We start from the raw sequence: 21378 nt of genomic DNA on the forward strand, positions 1-21378 counted from the left end.
TAAATCTTGACTCATATAAGCATCAAAGTCAAAATAAGTAAGCTCTATGATATCAGTTGGTAGGAGAAAAGCAGCATCCTGATCACAGGTGAAATAAATGAATAAGGGGAGCTTTCATACGTTAACTTGTCCTCACCAATTCTTTGGTGTGCCTGAAATTTTCACTTTTGAAAGATACAGAAGATGTTTGTCCTATTTTCAGTGGATTGATATCTGCATTACAACTGATGTCACCAGCCTATAAAAGAAGAACACCTGATCAGACTTCAGAAACAAAACAGTTTATAATGTTCCTTTCAACATGTTAGGAAATCCTCCTATCACTTGTAGGGGCCTGGGAAGGGCTGTTAGGATTCTTTCAATGCCGCTGACCTGGCCACACTTCATATAATCGTCAGGTAAACATGAAGTATTTAAATGCTCCTGATGTGAACTGATGAGGTGGGCTAGGTTCTTATAGCCCACATATGATGAGGCAAATCTGTAATAGCTAAACACTGTGAATAATTCAGGGTAATTTTCTCTGGAACATTTTAGGATTTTGATTTTCCTGTAGCCCCCTATGCACACTACAGGAATAAAACAACTATTGAATAATACCACTGTTGGACTGAAGATGAGCCAGTGTCAAGGGGTTTGGCTAGAGCTGTGCTTGTCAGCCCAGGATGCGTGCTAGAATCACGGGGTGGATGGAGTGGGGGTGGTTAAAGAAAAACCCTAGTGTAGGAATCTTATCCCTAGAGATTCTGATTTAATTACCTAGGTTAGGTCTGGGCACTCTTATTTAAAAGAGCAAACAGAGAGATTAAAATGAACAGCCAGGGTTGAGTATTACCAGGAGAAAGTCCAGGCTGGCTGCTTGAAGACCAGCTCCTCACTGCAGCTGTGAAGACCTGCTAAGCTTCCCATACAGGTTCAGCCTCTCACTTCCCAGCCTGCACAGGGCCTGTCAAAGTCAGATCTTCACCTGGCCAAAATGGGGTTTTTGGAATAATTTCTGCCACCTGCAATTCCCTAGACTCAAACATTTGTTTTCTTGTAACAATATTCTTCTTCTAATATGAAATTAACTGCTAGTCAGTTGGCACCTGGGCTGCATAGGAGTTACCGTCTGTTTCCCATCCGTAAAATGTCAGACATGATCACCCTAATCTCATGGGTTATTTCCATCTTGAAAGTGCATATTTTTTAGGCAATTTTGTATTCTTTACCTTGTCTGTTTGCACCCCAGTTAGGTACATCAGTGGGTTCTTTTCTTTGGTATATTGAGGGATGTGGATGATTACAGTTGCCATGCTTACTGGAACACTTCCTGTTGTTACCTACATAGAGAATAAAATGCGCCAGTACTGCAACAGGATGTACATGATGCCAGGAAATTCACCAGTAACCCCTGTGTTGATGAAGGGCAACTACGAGGTGGTAAGATTGAGTCCAAATGAAAGTGAGCCATCACTTTATAGTCACACTTCAAGTCTCTGTGTCTCACCTCTTAAAACACATTTATGCCTGAGGTTGCATTTTTTTTGAAATTTCAATCATACTTTGGCGATGACTTTGAGCAGTAGGATATAAGTAACTCCCACATGCTTCGTGTTCCAATAATGGAACAGTAGGCATAAATGGCTCAATGGAAAAAAACTCAACATCTACAATGTTAATGGGTAATTTGTGACTTGCAAGACATGTGGTGTAAATGGTTAAAATGCCATCTGTGGAGTTGGGATGCCAGGGTGTGCTGTCCCAGTCTGCTGCTGATTAGCAGTGTGGCTTGGGCAAGGAACTTGACCTCTCTGTGCTTTTCTTATTTGTAAAATAAAGATGATCAGAAATTCAGCAGGAATGTGCTGGCACAGGGCACTTGTACAGCATCTGTTCTAACTGGTGGGGGTTTCTGTTCTAATTGGCCAGGGCTCATACCCTACTGGTTATTTAAATATTTTAAATAACATCCCTGGAAATAATACCAAGCTCAAAACTGATCTGGGAACTAAATGGGATAACATATGTAAAGCACTTGATACAACGGCTGGTACTTATTACACACTCTATGAATGTTATTACCACTACTTGAATAGATGCCCCATTAAAGAATGTAGTTGCCAAATACCATCCACATTTTATAAATTCTATTATAGTATCTAGATCATAAAGATTCTTCTAAAGATTTTTTTATCACAAAATTGCAGGGTTGCAACCATGTAACAAACTAGTGAGAAATGAACAAAAATAAAATGGTATTGACTTAGGATAGTGGATAAATTCTTTTTACTTTCCAAAGTTTATTTAATTTTATTACATTATAAAATAGTTATTCTTTCACAAATTAATTTATCTTCACATATCTGGTAGTAATCTTTAGATTAATAATTGCTTTCTAATAGTAAATAGAATTTGGTTCAAAAATATTTTTAGATACTACCTAGTATTGCTGTACAGATTTGTATACAAAAGGAAAATTCAAACAGAAGTGGTCTCTAAGGATAAATTGACATAATAATTATATTCCAAAGACTTTTACCCACAGCAATACCTTTATAGTAATACTCTGTTGGTTAATATTGAACATTTGCCTTCAAAATATATCAATTATCTCTTACCCAAGACACATAACTACGCACAAAGCCCAGTTGTTTACTTGTCTATGATCTAGCCTATCGGTTATCAAAGTATGGCACCTGGACCAGCAGCATAAGCATCACCTGGGAGCTTGTTAGATATGCAAATGTAGAGGCCCACCCCAGACCTACTGAATCTGAAACACTGGAGATAAAAGCCCAGTATCTGTGTTTTCACAATTCCTCCAGGTGATTTTGATGCACACCCAAGTTTGAGAACCACGGATGTATTTCAATTTCTTTTTACTTTTTCCTTTTATTTCCAGACTCATGTTTTTTTTCTTCTCGCTTTCTCCTGGATTTGCCATCCTTATGACAGGCTTACCAACCTTCAGGGAGAAGATGAATTTTGGACCAATATCTTCAAAACTGTGCACGATTGAAGGAACATTCCCATCCGAAGAGATTTCATAAAAATTTATGTTGGTAGATCTGTTGGATGATGTTTGTAAAGCCAAATATTTTAGTTTGCTTTTGTTCTTGAAGGTTAATATTTCTTTTATTTAAGTATCTTATAGTTTAGGTTAAAATAAATTTTACTTTTAGTTACAAAGGCACCAAATCAAAAGAAATGCTTGTTATGGGCTTATGGTCCAATGTATGTTTCTAAGACTAACATAAATTCCTTTCAAAACATATTTCTTTGTGGACTTTCTGCTAAGAGTTTGTGCATTATATGTCTACGAATTGTCAAGTTTCTAAATAAGTACAAAAGTATTACTTTAGAATTGACAGTAGAACTCTTCCCAAGATTACCGTTACATTGACTAGCATGTTAACATAGTAGACAGTCAGTACTTGTTGGTTGAATAAATGGATTTATAAGCCAGGGGTTTTCACCTTGCTGTGGCTCAAATGTAATAACAGGGTATTGAGCACCTTCAGTGTTCATTACTGGATGCCTGTATTATTCATTCTTCCTATCCTTCTTTAGTTGCAAACCAATTCAAATGGTTTAGTCTGAATGGGGTTGGTCAAATCTGTTTCCGCCATTAGTGTAGAGACCACCTTTAAGATGGCTGATCCAGAGGTTTTAGTATTCTGGACCTAAACACACTGGATTGATCTTAACTTCTTTGCTTAAGATTACCAACAAAGTTCTGCAAGCAGAGTGATGATGAGATTAGAGAAACCCTCATAGGACCACTCAGACTAGAATGAAACTGGGGACCTCCCCTCTCCTCACTCATTTATGGGGCTCTGAGGTGGGATTCCAACCAGGGTAGCTTCTTTGGGTTGGGGATTAAGGTATGAGTGGTGAGGGTAGGGGTCTGAGAACACTGTGCATATCCTTTCCATTTATTCCCACTGGACAATTTATGTTAATTATAGAATGTTAATTCTATTTCTTAAAAACTTGGGGTGGGCATTTTCTGAAGTAGAATTTTTTTGGGTTTCTGTACTAAAACCTTGTCTTTCCCTCTTTTATGCCTTAATGAAATTTTTCCAAGTCCATAAAAGGAAAATATGTCATAGGGAGACTTGAGTGGATGTATTTGTCAAGGTTATATATGAGAGGAAACAATGATTTGTCAGCCTGACATGGAAAATGGGAAAACTGACTAGGATTTGAAACAGAAAGCTTGGATGTGTGTGCATGAATTATTTCCTATGCCTTCCAGAAGATCTTTGTGTGAGATCCTAAATGGGGCCAATTTCTAAATTAATATGGTCTCTCTTTGCATTTTAAAGAGATCTGACACTTTTCCATTTGTTACTTAAGTGTTCCTTAGGCTACTTAAGTGTTGATCAATATATTTATAATAATAGTTATCTATACTCAGGGGGATCCTGCTTCAGAAATAATACTATTATCGTTATTTCTACCCATCTTTTTTTTACAGTATAATTGTACAGTTATACAGTATCAAAGTTGTTGCTAAGAAATACACTAAGTTATTGGGTAGGATTTTTTTCAAAAGTTTGTTAAGATGTTTGTTAAATTTTTTTGCAGCATTGCTTGTGATGGTTAAACCAAACAAAATAAAAATGCAAAACAACCAAATATCTTGTTAATATTGAATTGGTTATATAAATTATGATCCAGTCAGAACTGGAATAAGTTGGATCTGTATGTCCTCATATGAAAACTTTCCTAAGATTATGTAAAATGCAAGGTACAGAAGAGTGTTTTAGCATTCCTTTTGGGTAATAAAATGTGCGTGTGTGTATATATGTGTGTGTGTGTGTGTGTGTGTGTGTGCGCGCGTTATATGCATATATCCTGGTAGATAAGCAACCCTGTATCTGGAAGATATTCGGAAAAGTCTTGTTAGTCCCCTATGGGGAGTGGCACTAGGGAAGGTGGGGAGGGATGATCTCTCACTGTGTATCTTTCTCTAATGTTTGGGTTTTCTCGGTAGTAGGACTAGGAGCCATTTTAGCTTTTGTCCTTTATAATTCTCTACGTTAATGTTTTTGAGGATATATTTTAAAGAACATTAGAATACATTTGAATTCAAGTTGCCATTACAAAAATACATGCCTAATATGATAATTAGTAAAAGTAAAGTCTCATTTCAATCTTACATTTATTTCATTCTTAAATATCTGGAAAAATATTGGCCATTGTAGGACAGTAGAATAATAAAAAGACTGTATTGACAAAAAATATTTAGAAGAAAGGATCAATATAAGAAGGAAAATATTCAGGTAATGTGGTAACATCAATTTGGGTTGGTTGCATTTGTTTCCAATGCCTTATTTTAGCAAGTGGGGATCCTTTGAAGTCTGCAGTTACTGATGACTTTTTCAGAGATGTATTATTTGGACTGTATTTTGCTTCTGCTTGTGCTGTTTGCAACTCACTTGATACAGAAGCATTCTTTTCATCTTTGCTCTTTGGCTCAAGCTCTAGACATGATGACATATTTTCCTTTTTGTTTTTGCTCAGAGAGCTATTGAATGATCTACAGATTCCATGCTCTTAGGGGCTGGGGTGATTGTGGTAGAAATTAGACAAACCTGCTGTCACTGGATTTCTTGGGAAAGTGCTGCAGTATGCTATTCAGGGGTCATTGATCTGTGCTGGGAAGCTGTCCTAGTGCTTCACCAGGTAGAGAACTCTGGCTCCCAGGCCTGTAGGAGGGCACCACCTGGGCCCATTGCACCTGCACGACTGTGCCCCAGTTTGTCTGCCATGAACTCACCTTATTTCTATGTATGAGTTAAAGTGATATCAATCTATTAGAACCTGTGAAATGTGGATGTCACCCACTTCCCAAGACACCCGTCCCCCTGAACAATTAAAGACAGCTGGTATCAACCAGTAACATTTACACCACTGCTCTCAGGTTTGCTTGCTTTGGGCAGGTAAAAACAGGGAACAAAGCATTTCTTTATGGATGACCTCCTTTGGAAAAAACTTCCTCCTGGCTGGAAGAAAACCCTAATCTGATATGTTAGGAATTTTTCACTCAGAAACTAGACTTGATCTAGTTTCAATATTTGAATATTCAAACCGTGACTAGATTCAATATTTATTGTGAAACTACTGTGTGTAAAACTTTGTGCTTGGGGCCTCAATGTCCAGGAATGGGGATACCGCTTGAGATCTCATATACAATGGGAAGCAGGCAGTGAGAAGAAAGTGCAGACAATTCTCAGGACCTTTGAGAGTTCTGTTTCAACATTTTGAAAATGTTTGCAGCTACTCAGAGGGCCTGCAATGTGAAGTGTGCCTGTGATGTGTGGCTACAGGGATCTTTCTCTGCCTTTCTGGGCTGTTCTCGTTAGTTTAATAAACCTAATGAGTCACTCAAGGTTTCCCTAGGGACCGATATGTCTGTGGACTTCTGTTTTAGTTGACAAGAATTGTAATTCAAATTCTTCAGTTAAGAATGAGCATACAGAGGACTTATTTAGCCATGAGCCAAAAATCTTCTGATCTAGAGTTGGTGTTAGTGATAACAGGTTACCCACCGCTTCACCTACCTTGTTAAGTGAATTTCAGCATCATACAGGAGAGGAATTTTGAGGTTGACCAAATTATCAGGCTCGTTTTCTTCTTGGCTTTCACTATAGAAAGAAACATTACGAAATTGATTCCCTATTTAATAAATGGTGCTGGGAAAATTGGCTAGCCATAAGTAGAAAGCTGAAACTGGATCCTTTCTTTACTCCTTATACGAAAATTAATTCAAGATAGATTAGAGACTTAAATGTTAGACCTAATACCCTAAAAACCCTAGAAGAAAACCTAGGTAGTACCATTCAGGACATAGGCATGGGCAAAGACTTCATGTCTAAAACACCAAAAGCAACGGCAGCAAAAGCCAAAATTGACAAATGGGATCTAATTAAACTAAAGAGCTTCTGCACAGCAAAAGAAACTACCATCAGAGTGAACAGGCAACCTACAGAGTGGGAAAAAATTTTTGCAATCTACTCATCTGACAAAGGGCTAAAAGCCAGAACCTACAAAGAACTCAAACAAATTTACAAGAAAAAAACAAACAACCCCATCAAAAAGTGGGCAAAGGATATGAACAGACATTTCTCAAAAGAAGACATTCATACAGCCAACAGACACATGAAAAAATGCTCATCATCACTGGCCATCAGAGAAATGCAAATCAAAACCACAATGAGATACCATCTCACACCAGTTAGAATGGCAATCATTAAAAAGTCAGGAAACAACAGGTGCTGGAGAGGATGTGGAGAAATAGGAACACTTTTACACTGTTGGTGGGATTGTAAACTAGTTCAACCATTATGGAAAACAGTATGGCAATTCCTCAAGGATCTAGAACTAGATGTACCATATGACCCAGCCATCCCATTACTGGGTATATACCCAAAGGATTATAAATCATGCTGCTATAAAGACACATGCACACGTATGTTTATTGCAGCACTATTCACAATAGCAAAGACTTGGAATCAACCCAAATGTCCATCAGTGACAGACTGGATTAAGAAAATGTGGCACATATACACCATGGAATACTATGCAGCCATCAAAAAGGATGAGTTTGTGCCCTTTGTAGGGACATGGATGCAGCTGGAAACCATCATTCTTAGCAAACTATCACAAGAACAGAAAACCAAACACCGCATGTTCTCACTCATAGGTGGGAACTGAACAATGAGATCACTTGGACTCGGGAAGGGGAACATCACACACCAGGGCCTATCATGGGGAGGGGGGAGGGGGGAGGGATAGCATTGGGAGTTATACCTGATGTAAATGACGAGTTGATGGGTGCTGACGAGTTGATGGGTGCAGCACACCAACATGGCACAAGTATACATATGTAACAAACCTGCACGTTATGCACATGCACCCTAGAACTTGTATAATAATAATAATAAAAAATAAATTTTTTAAAAAAGAGAAATATAAAGCTATCCATCATTCCATTGATGACTTAATTATGTTTTACCTTAAGGCTTGGAAACTGAGAGATGCCTGATTCTGAAGGTTTTGAAGATTGAAGTCGAAGTTAATAGTAAAGGTCACCTAAAGACAAAATTAAAATTTCTCAGTCTATGATGCTTCATACTCAGGGGTCAATGTGAAAAAAAAAATGTTTCCCATAAAAGTAAACTCACTCAAATTTGATTCTGAATTTTATATATCTTAAGTTTTCCAATTTATAAAATATCTTTATTTGTCCACCTTGTTTCACTATGCTTCACATTAGAATTAGAGAAGCTTGACTTCCAAGTGACACATGTAAGTTATCCAGGTGCATATACCTGTCTGAATTTAGAAGCTATGAGCTGATGTGAAACTTGTTAACAGGGGTTAATAAATGATCTCCATGACTCCGTGTAGAGTGCTTTGACCAATGTTGCTCGACATATTTAGACAAAAAGAACCTTCCATATTGTGTGTACCTTTTGGAATGAATTGCATGGAGAAAATCCCATTTTTATTAATAATTTAAAGAAAACATTCAGATATTGAAAACTTCCCCTAAGTATGCAGCCAGTTATTTTGTGATGCCTATCAAATTATGATAGCAGGATGTTATGTTGGTAAATCAGCATATGTGCTGAGGAGGGCTTGTATGGACTGGAGGATGAAATGCAAGCTGTACCTGTTGTTCTCTCTTTAAAGCAGGGTAGCCTACATCACAGGCAACAGACTTCTGAGATGCAGCCACCTGGCATGTTACTTCTGTCCCATCAACCTGAACAAGACCAAGGAAACAACAATGATCAATTGGCATATAATATTTGGCTGTGTATGCACACACCTGGTGAAAGAGGTACAGTGACATTTTAGCAGTAAGGTTGGTTCAGACTGAAATAATTTATTATCCCTCAAGACTTGAAATTTTATACTGCCCAGGTGGCTAATATACTATTTTTGCTGCTAGCCCTAAAGATACCTAGGACATCCAACAAACCAAAGAAAAGATTAAATACTGTATTTTTTTCCTCAGAAAAAGATAGTTTTTAGATTTCAGATGCACAAATAGCTTTAATTCAGTATTTTAAAATGCTGGCTTTAGGAATATGTTTTTCTCAATTTATTTGAAGCATTTTCAAGAGAAGAATATATTGGTGTTCGTATTTTAAATAATTTGAAGGGTTTTTGTTGTTGTTGTTGTTTTGTTTTGTTTTGTTTTCTTCAGGTTTTTTTTCCCCCCTTTAAAAGAAGTAGTTGCCACTTGGCACAGGATGTTTAAACAGCAAGGTCATATTAGGTTTAGAACTCTAAGCCTATTAAGATCACATTAACTTTAAATGAAATCACTATTTAATCCTTTAATCAAGTAGTTCATTTGGAAAATCTCAGCTTTTCCTTCTCTCCCTTTTTTCTTCATCATTTGGTGGTAGGGGAGGGACCAGGGAGCACTCACGGTCAAGTGTGTTCCTGGTATAACGATCAAGTCAATGTGATTAGCTGGCTTTGCTGATGTGCATCATCTTGGCAGCAGCAGCAACCGTAGTTGCAAAGCTCAGGCTGAGCTTTGGGACTCAAATGTCTCAGAGCAAGTGCACCGCATCTGTGCAGAATGCAGCAGCCTCATCACACTGATGGCTCAAGAAGAGTTATGGGAGTGTCTGGCTACTGCTGCCAAGTCTCAGGATAAGGGAAAAACTGACCCGAGTTGTCAAGCAGAATCTAGATATAGAGCCAGACTATGTTCTCATGCAATTTAACTAGTCGGAAGCCACAAAGTTCAGACTGATCATGCTGAGGGTTAAGGTGCTTCTTTAAACAACTCAGAGGACATAGAGTGATCGATAAGTAGGAAGCATGGTAGAAGTAAGCGCAGGGTCTCATCACATACCGGCAGGGAGAATGATGCAAAAAACAAGTTTTCTGAAAAATCAACAACAATTCCAGTGTTGTATGCACTTTCCCTTTTGTTTTTCAGTGTTACTGAAAATGTTAACCTTTTGTTTTGGTTGCTGACAGTAAAGGGTTGTTCTCTGTTAAAAGCAAAAAGGAGGGAGGAAGCCATTACTGTTAAATAAAAAGGCCAGTATTTTAAAATTTCACTCATTAAAAAACTAAACTCTTTAGACTTACCTAGAATACTGAGAAAATTGCTTTGTAATAAACTATCTTTGCATTAAAATGATACTGACAACAAATAAGTAAGTGCGTTTGGATTTTGTTCTTTGTTGCTATTATATTAGAGGGAATGGAACTATTTAAATACAGATAATTTTATATTTCTTATTAATTTACTCTTATGTGGATAGTAGACATTGAAATTTAGTTTTTAAAGGTCTTGTTAGTTATGAACGTTTCTTTTGTAGAAAAACTCTATAAACATTCACTTGAATAAAGTAATCTAGCGTGTCTTTTATTTCTACATTTTACAATGAGCTTTAAAGTAAAACTTACTGAGCAGCTGGTATTTGTCGGACATCTAGAACTAGATCAGCAATGCAAAGTCCATCCTCACCACAGTCTTTGTGGAAAGGAATCTACAAAAAAAGGAAAAAAAGATCCATACATTTGCTCTTGGGTTGAAAAAGCAAATTACAGAAGAATACATACAGTATTATTCTATTTACAAAAAGTATAAAACCAAACAATGTTCTAGGAATATATAAATGTTTAACAAAATAGTAAAGAAAAGCATTAATAAACACAAAATTCAAGATAATCATTTGCGCAGGGGGAGCTAGATGAAAGTGTCTATGGCGGGGACAGCGATACACAGAGCTTCATATGTATTGGTAATATTTTTTGAGTGGTGAGCACAAGGCATTTACTTTATTTTTATTTATTTCTTCAACAAATATGTGTTGAACACATACAATGGGCCAGGCCCAGGTCTAGGGACTGGAAATACAGCAGTGAACAAGAAAAACAAAAATCCTTACTGTCATGGAACTTAAGTGTTAGTGAACTTTATGCAAATGTAATTGTATTTCATTTAGAAAATTAAGAATTTACAGGCTGCATCCTAAGTATCCTTCAGACACTATTGTAGTGACTGTGAAACTTTGTTTGCCAGTCTAAATCCAGGAAGTGTAAGCTGCACTTACACTGAAGACCTTGGTAGTCTCAGAATAGGCTTCAAGGGCAGGGCTAGTGCCAGGGTTTTCCAGACTGATGTCCACACGCAAATCCAAAGAGTTGACAACATCAGAGGGCTCCTAAACATACACACACACAAACATACAGGGAGAGACAGAGTCAGTTTATTAGGGCACAGCAGCATTAAAACAAGAAAACGATTACAGATGTGTTTACAATTAAGAGCACAGTCAGCTCTCCATTATGTAGAATATCTTTGTTTTGAATAATCAAGACTCTCACTTCTTTTCTTCCAACCTAATTCGACTTTTAGCCTCTCTTCTACTAAGAAACCAAAGGAGACTTGGGTCTAGTAAGAATTTGAAGCAGGGATTCTTAGTTAATGAAGCTCATCAGTTCTTGTCAAGAAAGCACTATGTCTACACAAGTGAAACCCTAACATTTGAATTTGCCTTTTACTCAGAAGCGGTATCTTGGTATTCTTTAGTCCATTCACAGGCAGGACTTACTCTTAACTCTTGGGGGCCTCCCAGAAGTCCTCCCAGAAGGACTTACTCCTTCTGGGGGCTTGTCTACCATGATAGCTCTGGGCTATGAGGAGATGTTTCCTTCGCTGGCTGTGGGCTTAGCAAGTAGGATGTACTTTAACTGGCATTGATATCAAATAGAGAAAGAGGATTTTTTTTTTTTTTTTTTTTTTTTTTTACTTTAAAGAAAAACAGCTTGGCTGTCTCCATTTCCTCACTAGGGATTACGAGTATAATCTGATCCACCACTTAGCACAGGATGGGAGAGAAGGGAAAAAAGATTTTTTCCTTTAAAGAATCTATAAAATTGTCACCTTAACAACAAAGAAGTCCATGTCTTCACAAACAAGAAACCTTCAAACTGAAAAATTAACTGAACAACTCAACTGATTTTAATTCATTTAACCATCAATATGTTTTTCTAGTGTTTACACTTAGCATTTCTTTAAGTAAGATCTCTCTGTACCATCCATTTACATGAGAAATAATTGTGGTGCTCCTTAGACCTGCATATTCCTTGGGCCTTCAAACCTAGATTTCTGATGGTAAGAACCCGGAATATACATTTCCCGAAAGTTTCCCTGGCAATTCCTTTGCTCCTTAAATTCTGAGAACCATATTCTAAGAAAGTACTTAAATATCCTTTTTAAAAAAGTGGTTTCCTGAGTAAATTATCCTTTCAAATGCCATTATGTGGTTTCCAAGGTGGAAATATTCACATCATTTATAAAATAAATTTCTGGTTGGAAGTTTTCTCCTGAAAAGCATTTTTCTTTCTTGGGAAATTTTCAAAATCCATGTTAAATACAGTAATTATAGCATTCAATTAGAACAAATAATTGTTATCTCATAATCTACTACATTGCATCTATGGTAACTGAAATCTAATAGTAGAAACCACAATTGGACTTATTTTTCAGTAGCTGAACAATAAATAAAATTTTTCCCTGATAGGAAACTATCAAAATAAAATTTATTGCCAATGGAAAGTTCTCTCTGTTAAACATTTAAGAAAACACTGTATCTATGATTTCTTTAAGAATTGTATTTTTAGCCCTTTCATTGCAATTCCGAATGAAATCTGATGCTGCTGACTTATATAATAATAGATTGTGACCATAAGTATTAGCATAAAGTAAATATGCTTCTTATTTATGGAATTACGTAAGAAAGGCATTCATTAGAAGGGCAAACATTTTCTAACTCATAAGCTTCTATTTTAGACTTTTACCACTCATTTGTCTTTAGAAGAAATAAAACGAAAAGGGTTGGTCCTGAGGCCTCACCTGTATATAAATGATGTGCTCGGGGCAACTTTGTGCTTGATTTACTACCATATTCTTCTGCAGGCACCTTTCATTGTTTTCTTTAAATAACCCCCTGGAGGTTACTCTGGATGAAAATCCATCTGCATCAAGTGTGATGTTATATACAATGGCTATGATAAAAAATCATAAAGAAATGTTATTTCAAATCAACTTATAGGAAAAAGCATCTCTACTTTATTGTGTCTTCTTGGACAAAGTATCTTACATCAAGAAAATATGGAAATAGTCTTCGTATTGGTGGCTTGTGAACCATAGCTAGTACCACATACCATTTGTCATTCTAGCTCTGATGTGACGTAGGTGACTGTGCATACAAAGAAATGTGATTCAGAGAAATGTGGCTGGGAGCAGTGGAAAGAAAACTAGACTTGCTGCCAGGAAACCTACTGTGATGAACCTGGGCAAATTGCTCACTCCCACAAGCACGGGCTTCATTACTCATAACGCGGAGACACAGAATGGAAAGGAACAGTTGCTGAGCACCAGTGATCGGACACATTCTCATATATGCCATACAAGTTTTACAATGAATCTGGAAAGTGAATTTATTATCTTATTTTTCAAATAATGAACTAGAATAAGTGATGTAAAATAATTCACCTAAGTTCACGCAGCTAGTCAGAAGTAAAAGTTGGGTATTTTTGAAATAAGAGCTCATGGTCTTTCTGCTTCTATCCAGTTGTAAGAATTAATTGTTATTGTGAAGATTAACAGAGATACTCTAAGGGAACATGGACAGTGCCTGGCCTATTCTAGATGCTCACATAGGGAAATGCATGCAACACTGCAGCAATAAAGTCTCAATCAGGCAGACTTGGTTTGAATCCTAATTCTGCTGTTTATGAGCTCTGTGACTTGGGGCAGTTTACTTACCCTCTTTGAACCTCTGTTTCCTAATACCAACCCATGAAAAAAAATTATGTGATAATAACTGATGTCAGTAGCCAATGTCTAAGCTATCAGAATTATTACCTTCAACTAAAGTCCACTGGCCATATGTCCAAAACTGAGAGAGAACATCTGGTGCCATTCACAGCATCAGCTGTCTTACTGCCTTATTTGGAGTTATTCTATCTTACTTTATTATTTTCAATATTTTAAAGGTTGTATATACTTCCCAAAATATGAATTCTACATGTTACTTTGAAAAAAACTATCATATATGTTGTACAATTTTTCTTGCTCCAATGACTTAACAATGCCAACAAAGATAGATAAAATATTAAAGAATTAAATAAACTAAAAATAAGTTGTGAAGATGATGTAAAGGAAAAACAATGGCAGGGAGGTGAGTGCAGTTAGGACAAAGTTAGTCCACGTTATAATGCTTTTCCTTTTCTTTTTTCAAGCAGCTGTGTAAAAATGATAGATAGCTTTGTAGGCTATGTTATTAATCTTAAACTAGAGTGTGCACCTGATGCAATAAATGATAGAAACCATATGCTTTATAAATTCACTTTCCACAGTTGTGAAGATGGGATTCATGTCTTACATACTATTATTGCCAAGCAATGAAGTGACGAATGAGCTCACAATCATTTCACTTGGCTTGTCAGTGTGGACCTGAAGGCATCAGGAAAAAAGATTTACAGTGAAAGACGCCCAATAGTAAGAAAGGCCAGAAACCCTCGGCAGGCTGTAGATGGGAAGGAAATTCTCTGAAAGTAGAATTTTTGAGTGTGCATCGCCATAAGGGTTGAAGTATAGTCAAAAAGGGAAGATAACGTGAGACACATCTTTGCTTCAGGGCCAGAAGAGCTGACCAGCCCGCTGTTTCTGCCAACTAATATATTTCCCAAGTTAATCTATTAGGCAGACTAGCCACAATGTTTATACAGCAACGGTTTCTGACTTAACTATCATGTGTGCTCAGTTAGATGTGCTACAAGGCAGGTCAAGTGAGATATGCTACTCAAAATTAGGTCAATCTTTGAACACCTGCAGGGAAAACTTCCAAATGGATATGAAAAGTAGGAAAATATGGAAAGCACGTTGAGATTTGAATCTAATTTTGTTTGTGTTCTCACCTTATTTGTATCTTGGTATGAATAATGGCAAATAAACTGCTTCTGTATTTTCAGTTTTAAGGTAATGTATTTGTCACTTAACTGAATTCCTATAGGAGCTACAGGTTCTGAAGTTTAAAGCCAAATTCTGATGGAAGGGGAATGGGGACCCATGAAGCAGCGGTTCATGAAAGAAGGTAGTTTTGAATCAAGTGTTAAATTGCAAGTTATGTATTGAGCATGGTGAGATAACTGGGGCAGGAGAGATGAAGGTGAGATAATGTGCTTAGAAAAAGCTTCGAAGAGGAGGCAGGACCTTTGCCAGGCCTTGAAAGACAACTTGGCCAGCCCAAGAGAAAAGACAATAATTCCTGCTGACACTTGCCCACAACGATTTCCTCACCCTTCCCCATCTAATGAGACATAATTCAGACTTTTATTCATTTCTCTGTATTATTTAGAATATTTAAAACACTGGGAAAAGTTATATATTGCTTTTCATGTTTTCTTTCATTATTTCATTTTTATTAATTGCTCAAGAACAGGAAAAATACTTGATACTTTTACTGAACCTGTCCTATATAGATCATGGCATAACCAACATGATATAGTCATCTGAGTGACCGTTCAGCATAATCTGTGTATGCTCAAGGTTTTAAGTAAGAGAAGAGAGGTAAGAGAAACTCAAAGGATGGAAACAGGAGGGCCCTTGGTTATGTCATAGAGATTACAACTTTCTGCAGCAGAACCTTCTAGAGATGTGGAAGGAAGATCTAAACTAACCTTCCATGACTAATGAACCATTCTCAGGCATCTCCAGTGTATGGAAACTTAAGTGTCTGTAACCAAAGACCCTTATTTCTCTTGGCCTACAAACCAAAATATGTTATATTCAGGACTAAAACTCCGTAAGCCAACCAATTTCTATATAGATTATTTCAGATCTACGCACCCACTTGATTGTTTTGCTTAGTAGGTCTGAACTTTGCACTGAAGCAGAGTTTGAGAATTATCTGAGCATTCTTATTGACCAAAGTGATTTTTTCTGGTGTGAATGAAGCTTCTATAGCTATATCAGCAATACTTTGTGACCTAAAAGACATAAAGAGGAACAGATGGATGGATGTTATTACTGAGCACATGTATTATATCCTTTATCAAAGAGGACCCAGTACCAGCATTACTGAATTTTTCTCTCTAAAGCACGTTAGCAGTAGTTTATATTTGAAGGCTCTAAGATGGCAGACAGACATAATTTTTTTTTTTAATTTGTGATTGCATCACTGACATAATCCACATTTAACATATTTATTTATTTATTTATTATACTTTAAGTTCTGGGATACATGTAGGTACTCTTGATAATGCTACTCTGAAATGATTTTAACCGATTTGTTCAGTAAATATATTTTCTTGTTTTTTAATGTCTTAAATATTATTCTTGAGTTTTATTTTTTCCACATAAAAGCTTCATTCTGCAATAGAAATAATGCACTTCATTCTTTAAAAGCACAAGTGAGATTTGTAAATAGTATCATTAAACTCAGAAATAAAAAACAATCAATGAATATTATTCTATTGTTCAAATATTTGGACTTTAAAGCACATTTTTTGACAGAGACAAATGAATGGAGATTCTTGATTGAATAATCAACTTCTTTCTGATTCTATTCCCTTGCCAGTCCAATATGTTTATTTTTGACCTTGAATCACATGACCTTCATATTGTTCCACCTGAATCTTCAATTCCTATGGAAGTCAATGAGAGGTCAGCTAAACCTAAATAATGGCTTATTGTTTATGACTAATAACTTTAAAATATACTTTTTAGTCACATAGAAGTTACACTTTACTTGTGCTGTCTGAGTTTTCAGTATTCTAAATGCACTCTCATGAGGCTTCCCTTCTGTATGCTGAGATAAGGCTATTTATTGGAAGACAACATTCAGAAATAGCCTGGATGCCATTTCCAGAAATTTATGTTTTCTATGCACTGTTTTTACTCACCATATGAGGAGAGAAATGTATTACTAATGGTGAGCAAATATATCTATTTTTCGCACTTGGAAAAACACGTTTATTCCTTTGGGCAAACTATGATACATCAATTTCCTATAGTCTTATAGAATGCATATGGCATTTCTATAATATCAGTACAAACATGTTCTGCTTTCTTAGCAGGTAATTTGTAGTTTGTGTCTGGCTCTTCCTGACTCACCAGAGTTGAACCACTTGTCCAAAGGCACCAATGGACACATCAGTGATGGAATCCCCATTTAAATCTCCATAGCCATCCAAGGACCTCCCAAAGTACTGAAGATGGCTCCTAAAGGCTCCATCGGATCCCAAGATTTTCTAAAAGAGCAAGTTTGACACGAAATTATAGCACACAACAGCTGAACCAGAAAATGGCAGCCTCTGCATTTCATTGTTATATTTTCTATGTAGTCATTTTCCAGATTGTAAACACAATCTGGAATAAACATTTGTTTATTTGAATAAACATTCTCTACAAATTCTAAAGATTAGTTTTTTAGTCACGTCTTATTATCTGATCTCTGTATCACTCTTACAGCCACATTTTCATCATGGGGACAGCATACATCTTTAATAAAAATCATAAACCAGTGAAAAGATCAGTGGGCTGGGAGCAAATTGAGGCAAGTTCAGGTACAGGGTTCCGTTCCTAGTTCTTTTCCCTCAGGTCTTACTTCAAAATTGACTGCGCAGTGAGGCCTCATTAGTCACCCCTTCAACCACCTCATACTCCTATTTTTGAAATTTTATTTCCTATTTTAATTTCATTTGCTTTTAAAAAATTTCCTTTATTACTATCTGGAACGCTTGGTCTTATCTACTTCTTTTTTTTCATTTGTCTCCTCCAATATAATATAAGGCACACAAAGATCAGAATTGTGTCTGTCCTGTTCTTATAGCATCCCCAGAGTCTAGAACAGTGCTTGGCACATAGTGGAGGCTCATTTAACATTTGTTGAGTGAAATAATGAAGTTAGAAAATAAGAGGGATGGATTGCATGGTTTACATGACGCTTTCTACGTCTAATATGGTAAGACCTACAAATACATACGTCTCGGCAGCTCCTGGATTACCTGGGAATACTTCGTGCGGACAGTGCCCTGATGACCATTATAAATGTATACAGCTCCAGAATTCTGATTTTCTAGTGGCGAACCAACAATCACATCGTTAAAGCCATCCATGTTGATGTCTGAAAGAGCTGCAATTGCTGAACCAAATCGAGCATTTTCAATGCCCTCGGGGCCTTCAAGAAATTGGTGCTGACTCAAAATGCCCTTGCAAAGGGGGAACAAAAGGATGATTAAAGCAAACCTTACAACTTGTATAATTAAAATTCAGAGCAGCTGGGTGTGGTGATGCATGCCTGTAATCCCAAAGATTCCAGAGGCTGAGGCAGAAGGACTGCTTGAAGCCAGGTATTTGAGACCTGCTTAAGCAATAGTGAGACCCTGTCTCTACAAAACATTTTTGTAAAAAGTTAGCCAGGAGTGGTGGCACACACCTGTAGTCCTCGCTCTCAGGAGGCTGAAGTGGGAGGATCGGTTGAGCCCAGGAATTAGAGGCTGCAGTGAGCTATGATCATACCACTGCACTCCAGCCTGGGTGACAGAGCAAGACCCCATCCATTTAAAAAAGTGAAAAACATATGATAAAAAAGAAAATAAATTTCAGAGCAATCGATGACCAAACTAATTTTTTAATGTTAAAAATGGATAGAATTTTAAACCTGAACTATTTATGATCAGAATTATAAATAAGAATTTCAGGTCATAAATATCTGCTCCTAAACCAAGGTGAAAGGAGACAATTCTCTTTCCTGTAGCTGAACAGCATCAATTTCTTGGTCTCATTTTCCTCTCAATAATACGATCTTCACCTATTTCCAACCTTTTGATTTAAAATTTTTCTGGTGAAAACTACTAATATCTTGATTGAAATTAAAGCAGACACAGAACAAAATAAAACACAATATCTTAATTTAGGCTTTCTGTAAAAATGACCAAATAGTGACATAATTATAATGGTACAGGAAGTAGAAAATGAGATTAATATCTCCATTATTAAAAACACTAAATAATTCTGTGTGAAGGAAAAGACATTTCCTTGTAAAACACAATTTTTTTTTTCTTAGATTTCATAATAAAGTATGGAAATATTTCATGACTTCACAAGAAAGCAATGTTTCTCAACCATGAAACTGGGTCAGTGTTGATTCTTTCTCCTCAATTATAATCTTACAAAAATTGTTACTGAGTTTGACACGGTATTAAAAGATCTTTTCATTTTCAACAATTAATGACAATTCAGTATATCTCACAAGTAAGAAATATTTAAAGAATGGGGGATTTGTCAGTTTTTCAAACAAGTAAATAGGTCCAGCCTTTGTGGATACTCAATTATACATTCTTTACATGTATAAATGCTTTAGAATTGTTTTAATTAATTACATCTGTTAAGAGGTTAATTTTTACATAAATATCAATACATCGGGTACGACAAAATATCACAACACTTAACCATAATATTTACTACTTTAACATCAGCTTCTCTTTTCCATCCTTTCCCTTCTGTTGTCATATAATTTTCTGTGTCAATCTGTGTCTTTAATTTGGTTTTCTTTTTTTATTTCAAGGAGTTAACTATATTTATATACATGGATTTAGAGAGTTCAGTCTACAAATTGGAAATATTATGCTTTTCCATGTTCACGTATGGTTTTTTTTGTGGAAGGACTTGAAACTTCAAGAGCTGGACACATGCCGAAATGTTACACTAAGCAATGACACTTCCTGACAAACTAATGTAGAAAGCATCTGGGATCACATGGAATTTACAATGTGCCTGGTGCAACTTGTGTTTTTCACTGTCAACTGATAACAAGATAGCATTGCCCTGTTATTTCTGTCTTTATAGAAAAAATTACACGTGATACTAGAGAAATACACAAATGTTTGTGTGTATGCATATTTCAATAAATAATGTACACTTAGAATGGCTTTGTTTGCATGAGACTATATATTCAAAGACCTCTCATGGAAAATGGCAGTACACTATACATTCAACTCTAGTTTTTCCCATTAATGTAATTTTTAAAATCATAACTTAATGGGGACATCCTCAAAAATGATGAAATGTAAACCATACTATCTGTGCAAATTATCATGCAATAATAATAAATTTTCTTTCCAAATGCAGGTTAAATTGTCAATACTAAAGCAAATTAAGCTGTTAGTTTAGTGATTTTTTTTTTTTTTTTTTACCTTTTTGATAGTAAACAGGTAGACTCTTCCTTCCTCTTTCTTTAGGTCATTCATGTACATTGGTGCACCTACCAAGAGCACATCTGTAATGGTGTCTTTATCCACATCAACTGAACATAGCACGCTACCGAAATAGGAGCCAATCTGGAGCAATAAAACATGTTAACCTTAGAATTCCTAGGATTCACATACTTCCAATATTACACTGAACATTTACTTGCTCATTCAATACACAAAAATTGAGTGTTTACTATTTGCAAAGTGCTAGGAATATGAAGACAGACAGCATAGTCCCTTCCCGCAGGTTCTAATACCATCTAACACCTGGTTCTTAAATCTTAGTGTGCACAAGTATCTCCAAGAAAATGCCTTTGAAATACAGATCCCTGAGACCCATTTCTAGAGATTCTGATGTAATGTCTAGGATGTGATCCAGAACACAGCAATTTAAATTAGCATTCCAGGTGTTTCTGACACCAGGGGGTCAAAGGCATACTTATAAGGCAAACCTTTCGTAGGTATGTGAGGTCTGTCATAGTGAAAGGCAGGAGAGGTAGAGGCAGGGAGAATAAATAATTAAGCTTCTATGGTAAAATAAATTGGAATAGAGGAAAGTTCCAAATGCTGAGTGATCAGAGAGCAGGAGAGTCAGGAAGGCTTAGAAAGTTAAAATATCATTTGAATTGCAAAGTAAGAAGGACATGGAGTTTTCTAGGCGGAGGGAAGTGGTGAAGCACATATGATGATGTAAGTGTACAAGGCATGATATGAGACAGGTAAGCAGTTGCTGGATAGATTGGGACAGGAGGACTAGGTGGAGATAAATTAAAATAAGAAAAGCTGAGACTTTGAACATTCACCTCATTCAACAGCATTCAATGCATGCCTATGTGAACACTTTTTAAGGATTTAGAAATGACTAAGAAATGATTCATTTCATAATACTATCACTGTTATTTTCTAAATTAAAAAGGAACTTCTTTAAAATATCAAAAGAGAGAGAAAAGTATGTGCTAATTTATGGTCACATAAAGTATGCTAATTTATGGTCATGGAAGTCAAGAGCTCAGGTCTTCTTACTCCTAGAAAATCCATAGCAATAGCAGGATCACACTCAGTCTAAGAGAAGAGAAATCTTTGTAA

At 36.3% G+C, this 21378-nt stretch overlaps 3 protein-coding genes across 4 annotated transcripts in view; 1 reads left to right on the top strand and 2 right to left on the bottom strand.

The window, feature by feature from the left end:
- The window catches only part of MOCS2 (molybdenum cofactor synthesis 2), a 32082-nt gene extending 29059 nt beyond the window's left edge, over positions 1–3023 (top strand). The window contains exon 7 of the mRNA XM_050794116.1: positions 2938–3023. Within this exon, the coding sequence (XP_050650073.1) occupies positions 2938–2964 (27 nt within the window). The 3' untranslated portion in view covers positions 2965–3023. The remainder of the gene's footprint in view (positions 1–2937) is intronic.
- Positions 1–21378, bottom strand: part of NDUFS4 (NADH:ubiquinone oxidoreductase subunit S4) — a 696041-nt gene that overhangs the window by 621254 nt on the left and 53409 nt on the right. The window lies entirely within an intron of this gene.
- The window catches only part of ITGA2 (integrin subunit alpha 2), a 105944-nt gene that overhangs the window by 12824 nt on the left and 71742 nt on the right, over positions 1–21378 (bottom strand). Inside the window, exons 13-26 of the mRNA XM_050794089.1 lie at positions 20236–20379; positions 18046–18249; positions 17153–17289; positions 15887–16026; positions 12887–13038; positions 11082–11192; positions 10432–10514; positions 9869–10010; positions 8666–8758; positions 8006–8082; positions 6552–6635; positions 2948–3050; positions 1212–1322; positions 137–238 (exon numbers count right to left, since the gene is read on the bottom strand). Of these exons, the coding sequence (XP_050650046.1) occupies positions 137–238; positions 1212–1322; positions 2948–3050; positions 6552–6635; positions 8006–8082; positions 8666–8758; positions 9869–10010; positions 10432–10514; positions 11082–11192; positions 12887–13038; positions 15887–16026; positions 17153–17289; positions 18046–18249; positions 20236–20379 (1683 nt within the window). The remainder of the gene's footprint in view (positions 1–136; positions 239–1211; positions 1323–2947; positions 3051–6551; positions 6636–8005; positions 8083–8665; positions 8759–9868; positions 10011–10431; positions 10515–11081; positions 11193–12886; positions 13039–15886; positions 16027–17152; positions 17290–18045; positions 18250–20235; positions 20380–21378) is intronic.

This window comes from Macaca thibetana, chromosome 6, assembly GCF_024542745.1.
Source record: "Macaca thibetana thibetana isolate TM-01 chromosome 6, ASM2454274v1, whole genome shotgun sequence".
Lineage (NCBI taxonomy): Eukaryota > Metazoa > Chordata > Mammalia > Primates > Cercopithecidae > Macaca > Macaca thibetana.